The 18,184-nt window shown below is 39.9% G+C and overlaps 2 protein-coding genes across 2 annotated transcripts in view; both read left to right on the forward strand.

Moving 5' to 3' along the window:
• The first annotated feature begins 8,889 nt into the window (after positions 1 to 8,889).
• On the forward strand, positions 8,890 to 15,302 carry LOC144477089 (very long chain fatty acid elongase 1-like). Its single transcript, XM_078194542.1, has 4 exons — positions 8,890 to 9,101; positions 9,880 to 10,151; positions 13,075 to 13,377; positions 14,086 to 15,302. The coding sequence occupies exons 1-4, from the start codon at positions 9,056 to 9,058 to the stop codon at positions 14,251 to 14,253; spliced, it is 789 nt and encodes a 262-aa protein (XP_078050668.1). The 5' UTR covers positions 8,890 to 9,055; the 3' UTR covers positions 14,254 to 15,302.
• A 739-nt stretch (positions 15,303 to 16,041) lies between these two features.
• Positions 16,042 to 18,184, forward strand: part of LOC144476991 (very long chain fatty acid elongase 1-like) — a 5,151-nt gene continuing 3,008 nt past the window's right edge. Inside the window, exon 1 of the mRNA XM_078194369.1 lies at positions 16,042 to 16,259. Coding sequence (XP_078050495.1) covers positions 16,214 to 16,259 — 46 coding nt within the window. The 5' untranslated portion in view covers positions 16,042 to 16,213. The remainder of the gene's footprint in view (positions 16,260 to 18,184) is intronic.

Here is an 18,184-nt window from a genome sequence, read left to right on the forward strand (position 1 = left end):
AGAGAAAGAGAGACACGGTGAATTCAATAGCACGGTGGATCGATAGAAGTCGACCCTCTGAAGAACGAGGCACGCTTCGCGTTCCACGAGGCTCCTGCAGCAAAGCGGCAAAACAGTGAAATCGGTGGCGCAACTACTTTCGCGACGGCAAACGAAACTTCCGGAAACACGGGCTACGCCGGGTTCCAGGCATCGATTCAAACGCGGATCCGACGGCTCGCGAATAAACCGACGGCTGCGTTCAGCCCGATGCGTTCGCGGCTCCGCGGGTTCGCGGAAAAATTAAAACCAAAAACCGGAAAGATATACCGACGGCAATTCCGTTCGCCGGGCGTTCCGCGAGCGGGCCACGCGCGCAGCAAAGAAACGCTGCCGATCCACGTAGTTTTTTTAACAAGAACCGCGGATACACCGCGACGGAACGAGAAATATTGAACGTTGATCGTTGCGCGGGAATTACGAGCGTGTACTGGCCGCGGATGTAAAAAGCCGCTCGCCACCGGAATTGCGGAATGTTATTTCGACTCCCGACGATCGTTTAAAATCTCACGGCCCCGGCAGGAGGGGGGGGAGGCGAACGTATACAGGGTGGGCCGATTCCTCGCGTAGAAGCAAGTCGCGAACGCCGGGACGGAAGGCCGTCGAGCGGGATTTCGTTCTCCGGAAAATCTACTTTCAAATTCCATCGGGTGCACGTGCACGGACAAGATAGAGAGAGTGTTGAACGGATTACTTCGAGAACTGTGTTCCTATTTCGATGGAATCTAGTTTGCAGCATTATTGAACAGGCGATCACTGCGACAGGATGTAGAGAGCAACCATGGTCCGGTAACGCTCGTTTTGATTTCAATGTTACTTGTTCGTGTGGAACAAGGTGATTAGAAAATCGCTCTGTGCCGACAGGAGATTAACAATCGTGTCTGTCAGAGTTATAGTAACGCATAATTGCGATGATGTAACAACGTAATGCGACAGCTATTGACTGTTATCGACGAGCATGCATGGCATATTCGTTGGGCATAAATGGTAGTTGTAATTTACTGCTGGAACTGCAATTTTAGTGGAAAATAAAATACATTCGTGACGGTTAAGATGTTTAAAATATTGAGACGCTATGAATAAACAAAATAATATGTATAATTATTGTGAAAAGAAAGAAAAATGTTCTTTTCCTTGCGACGTACTTCTGGTACGCAGTTCATAGGAAGTTCTCATCAGCAGACTAATATAAAGTGCCATATGAGAGAACACAAATATTTTTAAAGACTACTTACTATTTATAAAATCTATCGTTCCGCAGCTCTACTTTTTATACCATTTTGCGAGACCAATCAACGTGCTTGGGCGCATTTTCTTATGCGAGAGCGACAGACTTCGCAGCGAATTTGTGCACGCAAAGTGATATAATCTTCATCAAAAGTCCGGAACACTTGATAGAAATTTTCTCGAAAACGAAGCCTTCCAAAAATACTTATTTCCTACTTCGCGCGAGGAATCGCGTCGATTGAACCGCTCAGCAGATGCCACGAACGTTCGTTACACCGTGTACATAAAATGGCGCGCGGCCGGACCGTGATACGCGCCATTTAGAGTGGCAACGGAGGCAAAATAGTAGAAAATGGGGTCGGTTGCGCGTGACAGAAGGACGACGTGTGGAAGAAATGGCGGAATTCCGGCCGGCCAGCGATTCGGCGGCGATTCGTTGTCGGATCACCGCGGTGTTCGCCGACGCGTGAAATAATTTCGTACGGTTAATAGGAAATAAATCTCCAGGCCCGATCTTTTCCCTCGCCTGGAGCTGGGCTCGGGCGCAACGAAAACCCCCGGGATCGAATACAGGTTAAACAAGGCCGAAGTTGTTCCGATAGTTGAACGCGTTGAGAAGCTTTCGAGAATAATGCCGGGCCGGGATGGCTGCGCGCGTATTTGCAGCCGACAATTTGCCGTCCGCCACCGCGAGAGCGCGCGGCAGCGAGCCGATTTCCGCGAGGCGAAATTTTTAACGCGATTACCTTCTCCGGCAGGATGTTACGGACGTTGAACGTACGCGGGCTCGCCGCCCTATTCATCCGTTCCTACTGCGCCTCTCTCGGTTTACGATAGGAACGTGACTTCCTCGCCGTTTTTCGGATTACCGGTCCGTGCGTACGTTTAGTTTGATAACTTGCCTCCAGCACGCGCTTAACCGAACACTGAATTTTAATTGGGAACGCGGAACTTCGGGGTCTCGTCTCCTCGCGAGTTCGCCGCGATTCGTGACTTCCGGTTCGCCGGGATTTCGAAAATAGTAGGAACGATACTTAGGTACTTCGCGGTCATCGCTTTTAGGCACGAGCTATTCGAAAATGATGGCTAATGTTGTAAACACTGGACCATATACTTCCCTGGCTAATGTTGTAAATAATAAACCATATATCCCCTGGCTAATGTTGTAAATAATAAACCATATATTCCCCTGGCTAATGTTGTAAACAATAAACCATGTATTCTAAACTGATAACCTATTGGTAGACTGTCGTATTGTATGCATTTATGACAAAACTGGCCAGATCGGAAGCAAAATTGTACGGACGCGAGAGGAACTTGAGAATATTTGTATATTGTGTGGTACTTGCTAGAATTATTACGTTTCTTAGAGACAAGTTGTTCAATTTTTACATAGTAACATTTTCAGTATTATTTAAAAAATTAATTTCATAAAAATTCTAATCAATAAGTTGAATTTATACGCCATATAAACTGTCTGAAAATCGCAGATAATGGGCTTGATAATAGAAAATAAGAAAACAAATCCACGTTGATAGAAATGGAAGGAAAATGCTTTTTAATACATTAAATAAAATATATAATATATATATAATACAATCTCTATTATATAATACATTATAATAAAGAATTATTCGAACAAAACGATGGACTGAAAGGAATTAATTCAGATAACTATTTTCAATAAATATTTATTCGAAACAATCGAAATAATGTCCAAGCCTGCTATGCCAAATAAATCCAACCTGATATTCGAAAGTTCCTAAACTCAAGATGAACAAATTACGACTTTTTCGAACCTTTTGGTTTCCCAGCGAGTGCACCGTATAAAACAAGCCTCCGTTTATTGCAAAAACACGTTCCAAGGGCCATTCGCGTACCACCAATTAAATCCCAAACAGTAATCCGGAAAGAAGTAATTGCTGGCAGCCGTCCCGAAATATTCGGGGAGTACAGAAGCGGGGAAAGGAGCCCTCAAAACGTTCCCGTAGAACATCGGATCGCCGTCGAACAAAACGAACTGAATTTCCGAACTACCGAACCGGTCCGCCAGTCGCTATAATGATCGCTCAGACGAGCGAGGCCTCGATCTCAGGCCACCCGACCTCTTTTTCCCTATTCAGGCTTGCCACGCTCGATCCACTCCATTTTCGTTCTCATTTTTCCCCCGCCCCGGTGACTTTCCGCGCGCCGTGTCGCCGTCTGCGCAGTTCGTGCTGTCTCGACGCAGTAAATCAAAAGACAATCGAAAGGAAAATCCGATCAGACTTGCCGGCGAGGAATGCGGGGCACGGAACGGCAGAGGTTGCGGGAGCAATCGAGAGGGTAGCAGAGAGAAAGAGATCGAGGAGAGGTGGAAGGAGAGAAAAGGAAGAGAGAGAGAGAGAGATGCGGTGGGTGGGAGAGAACGATCGGCCGGGACCGCCGACAGAAATGAAGTGTCAACAACAGCGAACGAAACCACCCTCTGTTTTCGTTGGTGTCGATACATCGTGTCCGTTTCCCCCGGCCCGGTGTAAATTACGTTCCCGACTCGGTGTTTTCGCCGCGAATCGAGCCACCGACTGAAGGTTTCCCGGACGTAGACGCGCGGAGGGTAATAAAATAAATTGCAGCACTTAGCGAGAGGCTCCGGGGGGGTCTAGGCAACGTCCTCTCCCGTCATCCCCTCTCCGCCACCCTGCCGCGCGCCGTTCTTCCCGCGCCGCAGCGGAGTTACCACTTTACTCCTGGCAGCTTGCGTCGACTAAACTACGTCGATTAGCGATGCTTAATACATCCCTCAGCCAACTTGCCCGTTTCGAAAACGCCAGACCGTCTTCTCTGCTCGATCGCTACTTCACGAGCCAGAATTTCGACTTCCGGGAACGGTTGTCTTCCAGGATAGCCGGGCTGGACCGCGTCCGAGAATGCTTTTTCGGAACATTGGCCGAGCGAACGATTCAAGTTTTTATGAAATCGACGATAAAGTGCGTCGATAAAGTAACAATTTTAACAGGATGTTGTAAGTGTTGTATCAGAGATATTTCGAAAATTGCTGCGTTTGAATTAGTGCCATTCGTTTAAAGGATTCTAATTACTATATATTAGGTCTATGGATATTAGGTCTTTTAGAACCAAATTATATAATTTTAATTTAAAAATTATATAATATTAACTCTGCTATTTCGGCATAGCTCTTGGCTTCATTGTGCCACTTGATTATCAATTTTCTATCAGTGATGCTAGTTTCGGACTTTTTTCAACACATTATTAATAGAAATTGTACAATCTTCTTAACAATTGCAGTACTGAACAGGGGAAGTATGTAATATCAACTGAAGTAACCAATGTTTACAATTTGTCAAATTCAAAGATTGTTTTGTGTACAAATTTCGATCGTTCGAATACTTTTGTGGCGTCCGTTTAGTTGATGCTGGTAACAAATCTTTCATAAGTATTGTTCACGTTATTGTAGACGCTTGAAATTTAACATGCAAAACCGTGATACTTGTATGTTACTACAGGAATAAAAATATTTTGTAATTCGTAATGGGTCTTGCATTTATTTCGCGACAAACTTTTTATTTTAGAGCGTTCGAATACTTTCGTGACTCACTGTACATCTGCAGCCAAGTCCTTTGTATTAGGTCGTTCGGAAAGTCGTTTCGTTTTCTTCTTGGTGGAAATGAAACACAATAGATTACTAAACAAAAACTGTTGCAAAGAATCGAACAAAATTTTTAGCAAACAAGATTTACTATATCAGTTGTCCAAATATATAATGATTATGCAGCTTAAGCGTGAAGTTGGCTGTGAAAAAATTAAGTCTTTTCTTAGGAAAAACGAAATTACTTTCCGAACAACCCAATAGTTAAGACCACTTCTGTACAAAGTATAAATAAACGGATTCTCCGGAGTTAGACTTACAACCTTTCTTCGTTAAACGGTCGTAAATCCAAGTCGCCCAACGAGACGAACGATACGACACAACGGATGTAAGAACACGTGTTGCGCGCACGACTGCCGGATCGAGGATGGGGAGAGCAAAAGGAAGGCAAGAACAAACGAAAGTAATTAACGCACGCGCAAATCGCCTCCATTGCAACATAGGCCAGTGCTATACTTCTAACACTTGCAATATTTATATCCATTATCGTTGGTAAATGGATAATTCAATTGACCAAATCGACTTTTATGCAAACGGCTGTTATGCATTTCTGAAAAGGTTCGAAAGTCTTATATGAACCAGGAGCGGACGATTTAACCAAAAATTTCGGGTAGCCAATCCTCCGGTCTATCATCGTAGATTCGGGATCCGAAATTTGTGATTCTCGGATTCCCGAAAATACTCGAGGTCGACTTAGGCAGTGCTTGCCTGAACAATGGAACCTATTGACACTACTTGACCCGACTTCGTAGTCGAGTACCCGAGATTTTCGGCTGATAAACATCGGAAAGGCGGTCTAAATTAACGCCGCGCCGCCCCTTATCAAATCGGCCATCGACAGTCTGAAGATTTTCGAGATCAAAAGATCAGCGCCGGCTTCTTCGCGTCTGCGGTCGCGGTTCAATATTCGCTTTCGGCTCCTGAATATTTAACGCACGGGAGAGATGGAGATGTTGATGGCGCGTCTGATTAATCTTGTACAGCAACCAGACCCAAACAAGATCAACAGTCGCGGGAGTTCTTGGGAATCCCGTGAGTCACTGGGACTGTCGCATGTCGAGGATTCAATGGCAGAAGCGGAACTTTCCGAGACATTACGAAATGCTCTTAGTTATCTGTCGATCGAATGCGAACGTCAACAGTGAACATTGTTGGTAGGGCGTCACGGCGTCGTCAGAAATAGCGACGAATTATGACGTTATATGTGTGGACTGTATTAAAAGTAGGACCGGAATTTAATGGCGAAAAAAAAAACTTATCTATTTAGCCTCGTACTATATATGTAGGATCGGGTTTTAGGTGATTGACTCCCGCAATATCGCAATGTCTTAATAACGAAAAAAGCAACTTTATTAATAGAATAAAATGTAAGAGATATAGAGATACAAAAACGAAATACAATTATTAGCTATTCACCGCAGCTACGACCGATCACAACTGAGGATCGCTTCGGCGATCCTCTCCGCGTTACCGCTGATCGCTGTCCTTTGTTTTTTCCGCCGAGCGCAACACCCGGCCATCCACCAAGTCACCGCGCTCGCGACATCCTACATATACATATACCTTTCCTTTGGAGGTCTGAGGTCCTCGAAATCTAATCCAACTCTGAGAGATCTGTTTTCCTCGAATGCTGTTCCAACTCTGTCTTTCTAAAAAATGATTTCTGTCGAGGTAAACTGTCACCCCTCTCACGCATTTGTAATACTCGCTGATTGGTTTTCCATGATTTTAACAATAACCAATCAGCGCGTCTGTTTCGGGAAAGCATCCTTCCTCCGCGCCTTACTTTATTGAACATTGCATTATTGATGTCGCGTCGCGAGCGACCTATGCAATTAAGTTCATCTTTCTAGAATTCATTGGTCTTAACATTATTTAAGAAGCCAATGAATTCTGACCCCTCATCTAGTCCCATAACCGACATTTTCTACATAGTTGTTATAGTTTGTGATAAGTTGTTCGTTCTTTATTATTAAACCTTGTTAAATACGGCACCCTTGATCCATCGCAGTTCTTTCTAATACATCCTCAACATATTAATTTATCGCGAGGTAGGCGCGTTATCTAATCGTTATCAATCACGGTCGACGCTGTAACGCACCGCGCAACGATTGAAATTCATTAATTCATCGAACAGAGCTCGGGTCGAACTAGAAATCGAACGCTATAGTTCGGAGAGAATGTTTGCAGGAAACGATTGCTTCTGGTATGAATGTCTAATAAACGGTTATATAAAGCGACACGTTCCAGATTGTGAATCATTTATGCAAAATAATGATTCTTGGAGTTTTCTGTTTGACCTTCTTATACATTCCGTTAATGGAACATGCGAATTTTCTTGGAGTCATCCGAAGTTGCAGAATTAAACGTTAATGATATCTAACTAGAATCATTAATATGTATGTAATGATCGCGGAGGTTATTGAATTATGACTGCAGGATGCGTGCAGTTACGTATGTATACAAACTTAGTAGGCGAAATACGGAATTCTGAATATTCTTGGAATAATTCCGACTCATTGGAAAATGTGTTCTTGCATACCGAAATTTTTTACGTCTTTGATGTCAAGTTCTTGCGACTTTATACACGTGAAATAATTATTATAGTTCGAAGAAGTGTTCTCGTTTCATTATTCCATTAACACGTTGACGCCGGCGTGCATCACGGGTGGGTGATACGTGTCAGACCCGTGGGCTGCGTACATTTGTTTATTTTGCTTGCATTTCACAAAATAGATACTACAAAATAGGTTTATGTTATTTTATCTGAACATTATAAACAGATATTCAATAGTAAAAACATAGAAATTCAATGTTATAAACTTAACACAATTATTTAATTTTTGTAAATTTCGGGCGCCGACTCACAGAGAAAATCGTGAATATCGGCACCGGCGTCAACGTGTATGACGTTTCGACCGTCAACGGATCTAGTGTTTGCACGGCAATAATTTGGAATAAAGTCAAGTCATGCTACGTATTCCACGAATACAGTCATCGATTGCGGTAATATCGAGGATTTGTTACAAAACTATGAAAATATATGCAAGTTATGACATGCACGATAATTCCACGTGAGAAGGTGACCAGTGATCAAGAAATATTACACAAGGAAATGTACACATTTAGATACAATTTAATCCGCGATTGCCGGAGGCAAATATTAATTCTAAAAGACTTTTCTCACGGTTTACCCTTATGCTACGTAAAATGTAAAAATTAAATTAGAATTTATGTAATTAGTAATATTCTTATATAATTTACAACTAATTCTTATATAATTTTTTACTAATTCTAATACAATTAATAATATTTCACGATCATTTTATGTACTTTCAGAATCATTTTATTTATTAGTTTTCCTACAGAAGAAGAGTCCAAAGATACCTAATAAAGCCTCTTTAAACGGTCCAGAAGTCGATTAATGCGAATCCATTGACCTCAAAAATTTGCATCATAATACGCCATACGAAAGAACTTAACCAGAAAACGGACTTAACCACAAACGAAAAATGTCAACGTTTTCGTTCTTTTTAGAAAAAACCAATTTCGTTTACTAATTGCGCGGTCACTATAAATGCCGCTATCCATTTTTATTTATGACGAATTCGACGGCGTTGATACCGCGAAGATTTGCTTGAAGGGATAGCGGACCTACACCGACCGGCTACTGAACCGTCCATTTAAGCAACGATAAATATTTAAAAGCGTGTCCGATCTCTGATTAAATAAATATGCAAACCAAATTATAGAAACTTTACACGACAATCCGTGTCTCTCCCCGGGTATAGTTCTCGTAACTATTTACGCATCTAACAATTCTGGTAACAACCGATAATTCCGTCATCGACCCTTTGACCATGGGAATCAAATAGCAAACAATAGGCTCCTGATTCTTCATGGACTTTATTAACACCTTGATTAGTTCCAATTAATGCACATATTAAAAGACTGTTGTGCGATATAGGCGCAAGCACGCGTACACCGATGTCAAAACAGTTCGGAAAATGTGGTGAGGACAGTCGGCGTCCAAGGCAGAAAGTAGTGCCGTTGTAAATAACAGAGCATAGTAGACGTGTCCGTAGAATTAAGTATCAAGTTCGTGAAGTTGTTCCGCGTTAAGGCGAGAAAGTGTCCAACATGGGAATCGCAGAGATTTACGACTATTATTGGAACCAAATGTCCGGTGAGTGATTTCGATTATTTAAACGAAGATCGTGAGATTCCGTGAGATTCCATAAGATTTCATGAGATTTCGCGAAATCTCGTGAAATTAAGATTTTACTATAAATTAGAGTCGCCATAACTACGGATTCATTTTAGTATACTATCTAATGGTAACTGTTTTAATCATGACAAATCGCTATAATCTATTTGTTTCCATCGGGATTGTCATTGCAACGTACAATGTTCAGTTAAAATGCAACATAAAAATCAAGTAAACGCTATCATCCAGTAGCTATAATAAATAATAATTTACAAATTATTTTTTTCTAACTAGAAACCATTCATCGCGATTTAAAAGATTTCTTTTATGATTTACTTTAAAGTAGATTTGAAGACGAAAGCTTCGTGTGCGCATATTTTTATATATAAATAACAAATAAATGGTATTAAACCATGGTAATAAACCACACAACTTTCAAATCTCTATATGTTCAATTAAAAACGAAAACGTTACATAAATGATGCGTACATATATTTTCGTGTAAAAAAATTCTTTTGAAATCGGAGTTTCCTCGCGTCGTGCACTCACTATTCGATAATACAAAACTAATTCTTCCTTCTTTTTTTTGTGAAAATCGAAAGCCTATAAAATGGATTTTGCCGCGAACGACGCCCTGGTGCGCTGCCCCGACGAAATAGAATATTGACGAGGAAAGTTTCGGGAACCGCGAAGAAACATCGTTTATTTTCCGTCACGGTGTTCCACGATCGGTAACTCGAATTATTTGCGATTTCAGATCCGAGGACTAACGTTCTGCCGCTTATGGCATCGCCTGTTATCATTCCGACCATACTCCTCTCGTATTTATACTTCGTCACGCAATGCGGGCCGAGGTACATGAAGGACAAAAAGCCGTACGACCTGAAAACATTCGTCAAGTACTACAACATATTCCAAGTGATCAGCAACGCCTGTATAGTGCAACAATTACTTTCAGTAGGATTAGTCACGGAGATATCGGTGATCTGCACGCCGATGGATTACTCGTATGATCCCATCTCGCTGAAGGTATTTATAGAGCACTTTTCACTGATATAGTCGACGAAGCCATACACTCCATAACTAATCGATGCAAATACTTTTTAAAATGAAGCGATCGCTTTAAGAACGAACAAAAGCTTTGTGCGAAGTTTCGGCTTTTCTTCACAAACTTAAAAGGATGTGTATAAATATTGGGAGTACAAATTAGTTCGGCCCGTTCTTTTGTGGTGGAAAATGCATTTATTTCGAGAACAAAATGAATTAACGGATTAATCGAAGTATTGGCCATCGCTGTTTGCTACTTTTCCCCACCTCTCAGGCAATTTTCGAATTCCATCTCAAAAAAATATCTCGTCTTTTGAGGCGATCCAAGTTGCAAGCCAATTTTCGATTTCTGCGGAAGAAGTGAATCTGTGACCCAAATAAATAAAATATCCCACTTAAGCGTTTCCAAATCATTTTTCACAACTTTTGCGACACGAGGCCGAGCGTTATCATGGGTGTTGGAAAATAAAGGAGGCTTCTCATTATCTGCGTCGCGGTCATGACAAATGAGGAGACTGCCCACCGATTTCCAACATCGGTTGTGCCCTCTTCGTTAGGGTTTTGTTTCTATCGATGCCATCGGCCCCGTTACGACGCCATCGATAGTCAGTTATTGTTCTGACCACGCAAGCGATGTGACGTTCTTGCTTTCCTTCTACGTTCTTTTTGTAATACGGAAAATAAAATATCCTATATTTATTTAAATATAGAAGTGTTATTTTCAATAATGGGGACGAATGACTTTGTCATGTCTTGTGAATCATTCCCATGGATTTCAATCGTTCGGAAACTGCTTGTTGGGTAACTCCCAATGATGCTGCAAGCTCCTCTTGAGTTTCACTCGGATCTTCATCGAATAATGCCTCCAATTGTTTGTCTTCAAATTTGTTTGGCTGCCCAGAGCGAGGCTTGTCTTTAACGCTAAAATCACCATTCTTAAAGCGTCGAAACCATTCCCTACATGATTTATCAGTTGGAGCATTATTACCATAGACTTGAACAAGCATTCGATGTGCTTCAGCTGCACTTTTCTTCCAATTAAAGTAGAAAACTAAAATCTCCCGCAAATGCTGCTTAGTTAACACAAAACTTGACATATTCAACAGAGTAAAAAACAGGTGTATTAAATGAAACTCGAAGCAATATAAACTGAATGCTATTGGCAGATATCTAATCTCTCAGAAACAATTGAAATCAGTTGTTAATATGAAACAGTCATAACAGTTAGAGCTATCTTTTGAAAACAGGCCGAACTAATTTGTGCTCCTAATAATTAATTCACGTGTATAAAGTCGCAAGGACTTGACATCAAAGACATAAAAAATTTCGGTATGCAAGAACACATTTTCCAATGAGTCGGAATTATTCCAATAATATTCAGCATTCTGTATTTCGCCTACTAAGTTTTTATACATACGTAACTGCACGCATCCTGCAGTCACAATTCAATAACTTCCGCGATCATTACATACATATTAATGATTCTAGTTAGATATCAGAGTAAAAAACAGGTGTATTAAATGAAACTCAAAGCAATTTAAACTGAATGTTATTGGCAGACATCTAATCTCTAGTTGTTACTATGAAACAGTCACAACAGTTAGAGCTATCTTTTGAAAACGGACCGAACTAATTTGTGCTCCTAATATTATAGAGAAAATAGCAATCAGGAATTATGAAGAATAGAACCAACACTTTTTACAGCTATTTCTGTCTGAGATTTCAATGGAAATTTACACAATTAAGTTCTCTACAACTTTCAAAGCTATCGCTTGATTTTGAAGTTCGACTCAAATGACATTAACTTAGCAAATGAAAAATTAATTGACTACTGGTTGTATAAGTTACGCTGGTTTACTTTTATTTACTTTTGCGACAATTGGTAGTCGGAGTGTTGGTTTGTCACAGTGTTTTTATTTGTTTCGTGGAGGATTCACACGAAGACTCCGGTATAACGGTGGTACACTAAGAACTCGCACGTAGAGTAGTAGGAAAAGGTCAGAGCCGTGACCGCGGGGGTCTCGTCTGCTGTCCAGAGGGTCGGGTGTTGGAGAGGAGCCGAATTCTCGTCTGCCTCTGCGCGTATAGCGACACCGGTACCGATACTCTGGGTTTCCTTGGTCATGGGACGGAAAGTTCTTTGCTTTGCTTGTACGAGAGCCGTGGATACCGCGAAGGTGGAACGTCTGCTCGCACTGCTCAACCAAACTCTTCTGCTTTTCTCTTTTTTTTTTTGAGTTTATACAATGATGTTGGGAAAAGTGCCTGAGAGCGATGACCCTCTTACCGATTATGGTGAGGAGTGGGCGAGTGTGGAATTACCTTCATGGCTTATTGGGTTATGTACGTGGCGATTGGGTTGGTGTGGGGGAAGAAATTTTCAAAGAAAACCCCTATAGTAAACTCTTCTGCTTTTCTCTAAAAAATGTCCCGGCATTTATATCTAAAAACGGTTTTTAACTGTATTTATATGTAAATACTTTAAACAGTCATTTTAAAATCAGTCAAGTAAGTACCGCCGAGAGACAGCGGTTATGTTTTGTACAGTTGTAGTTGATCGAGTGCTGTATTTTTTATTTTGGTGGCACCTTTTATACTAATTTGGTGGCTCAAGAGCGCACCAATCAGTGCTTAGCATTATTCTGCAATTTTGTCTACGTGCAGCCGACGAAGGGTCGCCTGGTTGGGTTTTCCCCGGGGTTCGCGTGAGCGTCGGCGTACCACGTGATTCGTCAGGTATACCTTTTTACCTGATATACAAATTATTTCTAACGGCATGGTGTGTCGCTTTTGTTACGCCGTAACAATTAGACTAAAGACGTAGCGAAAAAGGAGACACTGTACAACATTGAATACGTAAAATCGTTCGAAGTTTTAACGACACTCAGCCTGTCATTTGTTGCAGATTGCCCACTTATTCTGGTGGACTCTATTATTGAAACTTATCGACTTGATTGAAACGGTTGTATTCGTTTTGAGGAAAAAGGACAGACAGATCTCCTTTTTACACTTGTACCACCATGTATCGACGGCGTTGATTGCTTGGATCTACGGGAGATACGTGCCAGTGGCAATGGCCGCTTTCATAGTCATTGTAAACAGCAGCGTCCACGTGATCATGTACAGTTATTATTACTTCAGCACGATGGGAGACAAAACGCCGGCGATCGTGAGGAAGTTGAAACCTTTCATCACGATAATACAAATGGTAAGCAGGCATCGTCGTTTGATTTTGTTTTCTGTTATCGATGTAAACCAGTTTCTGCTACTATAGCGACGCTGCTAGAGAGCTTTTGTGCTACCGATACAAGATAACGATTTTTGTCGATATCTTTCGTCGATAGTACACCGACATAGGTATACGCTCTACATATTGCAATTCAAACTATTTACGAAAACAGACAGTTGTTTCCTATTCTATCTAACTTTCGTTACATTGTTCTTTAGAATTACTGTTCTTATTATCGAGCATATTGAATTTCGCATGAAAAATAACCGAAAATATTTATCGTGTCAAAGTCGGGTCAGCTTTTCCAACTTCGAAGAAGAATATTATGATGATTTCGTACAGATTGAACATTTCGAAAAATTCGAGTTTTCGAATTTAACACTAAAGCTACCAAGTCGCTCAAAATGACCGATTCCACATCTTTTCTTTTACAATTTTTTAGATTACAACGACTATTACATACGAAATTATTAAATGGATATCACGATTGAAGTATAAATTATAATACAAATGGCAGAAAGTCTAAATAAATCCAGACTTGCAATTCTTCTAAAGCAAAACGCGTAGCCGCTGTCCGAGCTCGGTAGATTTAGTGTTAAACTGGTGACAGGGCACGAGTATGTGCAAAGCAGGAATCTTTGGATACTCATTACGTTTATTTATGCCCTCTTATTTCCGTTACGACAGGTGCAGTTCTTAGTCCTCATAGCACAAAACATCATGTCGCTCATGCCAAGCTGCCCGATACCGAGGTCACCTGGCATCGTTTCGATAATCAATCTTCTAATCAACCTGAAGCTGTTCTACAACTTCTACCAGGAAACCTACAAGAAGCCTCAACAAAAGATCAGTTAGGACACGTTAGGAAACACACATCGAAGACGTCTGCGACCACGAATGATATTGTATTCGATCATCAATCCTTTTATCACTCATTCCTTTTGCTCAACGTATCAGAGGGCGCGTCGAAATTGATTAAACTCGAGCAACGTCGGTAGAAAAATGTGCGTATCGCGCGAATGCAACGATTAATGCATCGGAGGCCCGCGGGAATTCAATTATCGGGTTCGCCGCGTTTTATGTTTGCCGGCGTTTAGTATCGAAACTACCTCGCCAGCCATATAGACTACTATCTAGTCATGAACTGTCTATACTTCGATGAAAATTGCGATTGGAAGTTGTCGACTAGCTGGAAATGATGCGATGCCAACTCTAATTCGCGATATTACATGTGACGCCGATCCTGCCGCGATCAAATTCAACAACTCCAAACGACACCTGATTAGTGCGGTGTACCGGTGCATGTGTTATTTTCTGCTGACGGTCTATTTTATGGTTTCGCGACAGTGTATTTAATTTGCCTTGGAGGATACAGATATATCTGATTTTATATATATTTAAGTCTCATATATTTAAGTACAAACAAGACATGTTCGCATTTCGTTCGGATTTCGAGAGATCTTAACAAGTGTACGAGATGCTCGCACTGTTTGGATCCTCAGAAGAAACCGAGGAAATAATACGGAGTCAGTTAGAGAACTAGAATACAGAACCAGCTGATATACTTGCGAAATTTCTTTTGGATGGCATCTTTTGAAAAATAGAACATCGATCATTGATTTTCGATTGGACGTAGCAAAGCAGTTTACTTCAATATATAAATAAAGATAATACAATCGAGAATTGTACAATGAAAGGCGTTTATAAATTGCATTAAATGAACAAATATTATAATGGCACACGTAGCAGAGAGAAAAAATATTATTGTAAAATTAGTGTGACCTTTTAAACCATGCAGTAGGGAATGCTTGTATGTTATTATTACAGGACCTTCAAACAACAGATAATCCAATTGTAAATTTTATCAAAATGAATAATTATATTCCATTATGAAAGCGTTAAAATATTCGTATTTAACCTGAAACAAATTCCTATAACAGTCCAAATTTTTTCAACGTTCTAACATTTGTGTTTTACAAAGATTTTGTAAAAACACCGCTTCAGCATGTTCGGCGTACCATTCATGAAAGGATGGGGCACGGCGACGACGTTCACCGGTACCGAAATAAATCAAATCTTAATGTTGGGACAGTATAAAAATAAAACAAAAACGAACATTGGACCTGAAAGACTAGATTGGGGATTTTGCAATCGATACATAATTCATCTCTGGCCATAATATTATTCGGAACGCTGGTCAACTTCGTCATTATAATATCAAATACTTCATATGCAAGAACCTAATGCATTATTCCGCTACTATGTAACAACAATCTACGAGAACAATGATCATTAAATATGATCTTCCTCTGTGTCACCTCTTCAATTCAATTACACAGCCTTGGTCTTCATATTTCATGGCAATGATCATAAGATACAATAACGGCGAATCTTTTCGAGATAATCCAAGACCAATGGGACGAATATGCAATGGAATGCAAAGTTTGATCTTATTTTTGATGCGTCCCTGTTGGCGGCGATACATAAAGTATTGGCACTCGACAGATTGCAAATGGAAATCAAATTCATAGAGCATTTTATTTCAGCCGAAAATGAATTCCGACGCAGATTAATGGTTTTTACTACAGCAATGGTAGTGCGCGACCTTCAATAAGAGTTTACGACTTCCATACTTTAAAGAGCATTTCCATTGGCATGTAGTTCAACACTTCGTGTCGGCGCGTCCGCGAATCTTCTGAAAACGGGTCCATTCTGGCAGGACGATAAATTGAGGAACAATTCGTACCAGACGTTGGTGAAGTGAAATTTTTGTTTGGTAAATTGGTTTAAGGTGAAGAAACAAAGTGAAAACAAAATGGAGATATTGGAGCTTAGCCGGTACTATTGGTACGATTATGTGGGTAAGTGATCCTGGTCGAAATGACATCTCGATACACCAGTGATACATTTATTAGGATGGTTTAAATATTACTGGAAGAATGTATATTATTAATGGTGCCATTAACGTGATTATTATCGTCATACAGGAAAATAATCAATAGCAAAAGATCGATCGTTAATTCGATCGATTTGAGAGTAATGTTTCTAATACATTCTAAACCAGTAATTCTTGTATAGTAATTTTAACCCTTTTATTACGGGTGCCAACTATAGTCGTCGCCCATCGGACGTGCTGTGTATAGTTGGCATCTACGCGACTTGTATGTACGTGTTCCGACTATAAACGGCATATAATGCTATATAAATACAATGTACATAATGTAATACAATGCAATAAAATTCAATACAATATAGTATAATACTATACAGTTTAATACAATATAATACTATCTGCAAAGATTGCAGTCAGTATTTCAAACTATTTTTCTTAAGTCTTTGATTTTGAATTTCCACAGATTTTATTACTATAAAGATTTCGCAATAGAATTAATTTTCTCAGTGGTTTCTTCTTTTTTTGCAATAACTGCTTCTATATACTTCTAAAAATTACTGACGTCCTATTCTTTCTGGTACTAACTTGTCTACATAATGTACTACTCACTGTTGATTGCAAAGTTCTTTCAATCTCTTGATAATATACATAATGTAACATAATGCAGTACAATATAATACAATGCAATCTTCTTTTTTCCTTGCAATAACTGCTTCCACTTCTACAAATTGCTGACATCCTATTTTTCCTGGTACTAATTTGTCTACATAAAGTGCTTGTTGTTGATTGTAAAATTCTTTCAACGTTTTGATAATATTCATAATGTATCACAATACAGTACAATATGATACAATACAATATAATATAAGGCTATAAATGACCCATTCCATGGCGTCACTTCAGTGGAGCGGACTGCCGTAACGAAAGAGTTAATAGTTATTCCCCCTTACTTAGATACCTACTCCAAATTACAGAAATGTTTTGTAATTATTTCTGTATTTTATACGTACAATTTGTTCATTAACTCCTCGCACTACGATTCCTTTCGCGCTTCGTTTATTAGCCCATTTTTATTTCAATTAGACAATTAGTATTTCTTTTATTGTCTTTATGTACGTATGTTTCTAGACTTCGATAAGAGAAGAATTTACCTTTATTTCGTCGTAGAAGAAATTAACAATGTTCAGATTTAGCAGACCTTGCATGAAATCTGGGTTAAGGAAAAAAACAAATGTAAAAATCGAACTATACGTACATAAAGTTTAAGTAATGAGTCTGATATTTTTATACGAATTAAAGTAGTGTAATTTATCGCATATTTAGAGAAGTTTTAATGATTGAAATAATGAAAAGTAATGATCTTAATTCCAATAATATTTTAATCAAATATCCAATTTAATTATCCAATAAACGGTTTCCAAATTGTCAAAAGATTGAGCTAAGTTACGGCAATTATGAACCAGAAGTCAAATAGAAAAGTTGAATTTTTGAAAATGTCGATCCGAGGAGACTCGTGAGTGATGGTTAACCATGTTCTAACGAGATGGTCCTCCACGAGAAAGTTAGTTTTCTGTGCAAACGTTAGCTGAAAAGAGAAACAATGTTCGAGGTAGTTGAATAACGATGAGGGAAAGTTTGCGACGCGGTTCACGAAGATCGTTTATCTTCTGTTTCGTAGTTCTAGGGTCTCATTTGATTGGTGTATAGTAACTCGAATCGTTCGTAATTCCAGACCCAAGGACCAAGGATCTGACGATGATATCGTCGCCTATTACCGTTCCCATTATCCTGGTGGCGTATCTAGCCATTGCCCTGAAATTGGGACCGGCGTACGTGAAAAACATTAACCCGTTAACTCCTATCTAAATATAGTATAGTAATCTAAATATAGTT

This window comes from Augochlora pura, chromosome 11, assembly GCF_028453695.1.
Source record: "Augochlora pura isolate Apur16 chromosome 11, APUR_v2.2.1, whole genome shotgun sequence".
Lineage (NCBI taxonomy): Eukaryota > Metazoa > Arthropoda > Insecta > Hymenoptera > Halictidae > Augochlora > Augochlora pura.

Excerpts from the sequence above, each read along its gene's own strand:
- LOC144477089 (XM_078194542.1), top strand. The coding sequence starts at position 9,056 with ATGGGAATCGCAGAGATTTACGACTATTATTGGAACCAAATGTCCG. Across the intron at positions 9,102-9,879 it reads TTATTGGAACCAAATGTCCG|ATCCGAGGACTAACGTTCTG; the intron begins GTGAGTGATTTC and ends TTGCGATTTCAG. Across the intron at positions 10,152-13,074 it reads ATGATCCCATCTCGCTGAAG|ATTGCCCACTTATTCTGGTG; the intron begins GTATTTATAGAG and ends CATTTGTTGCAG.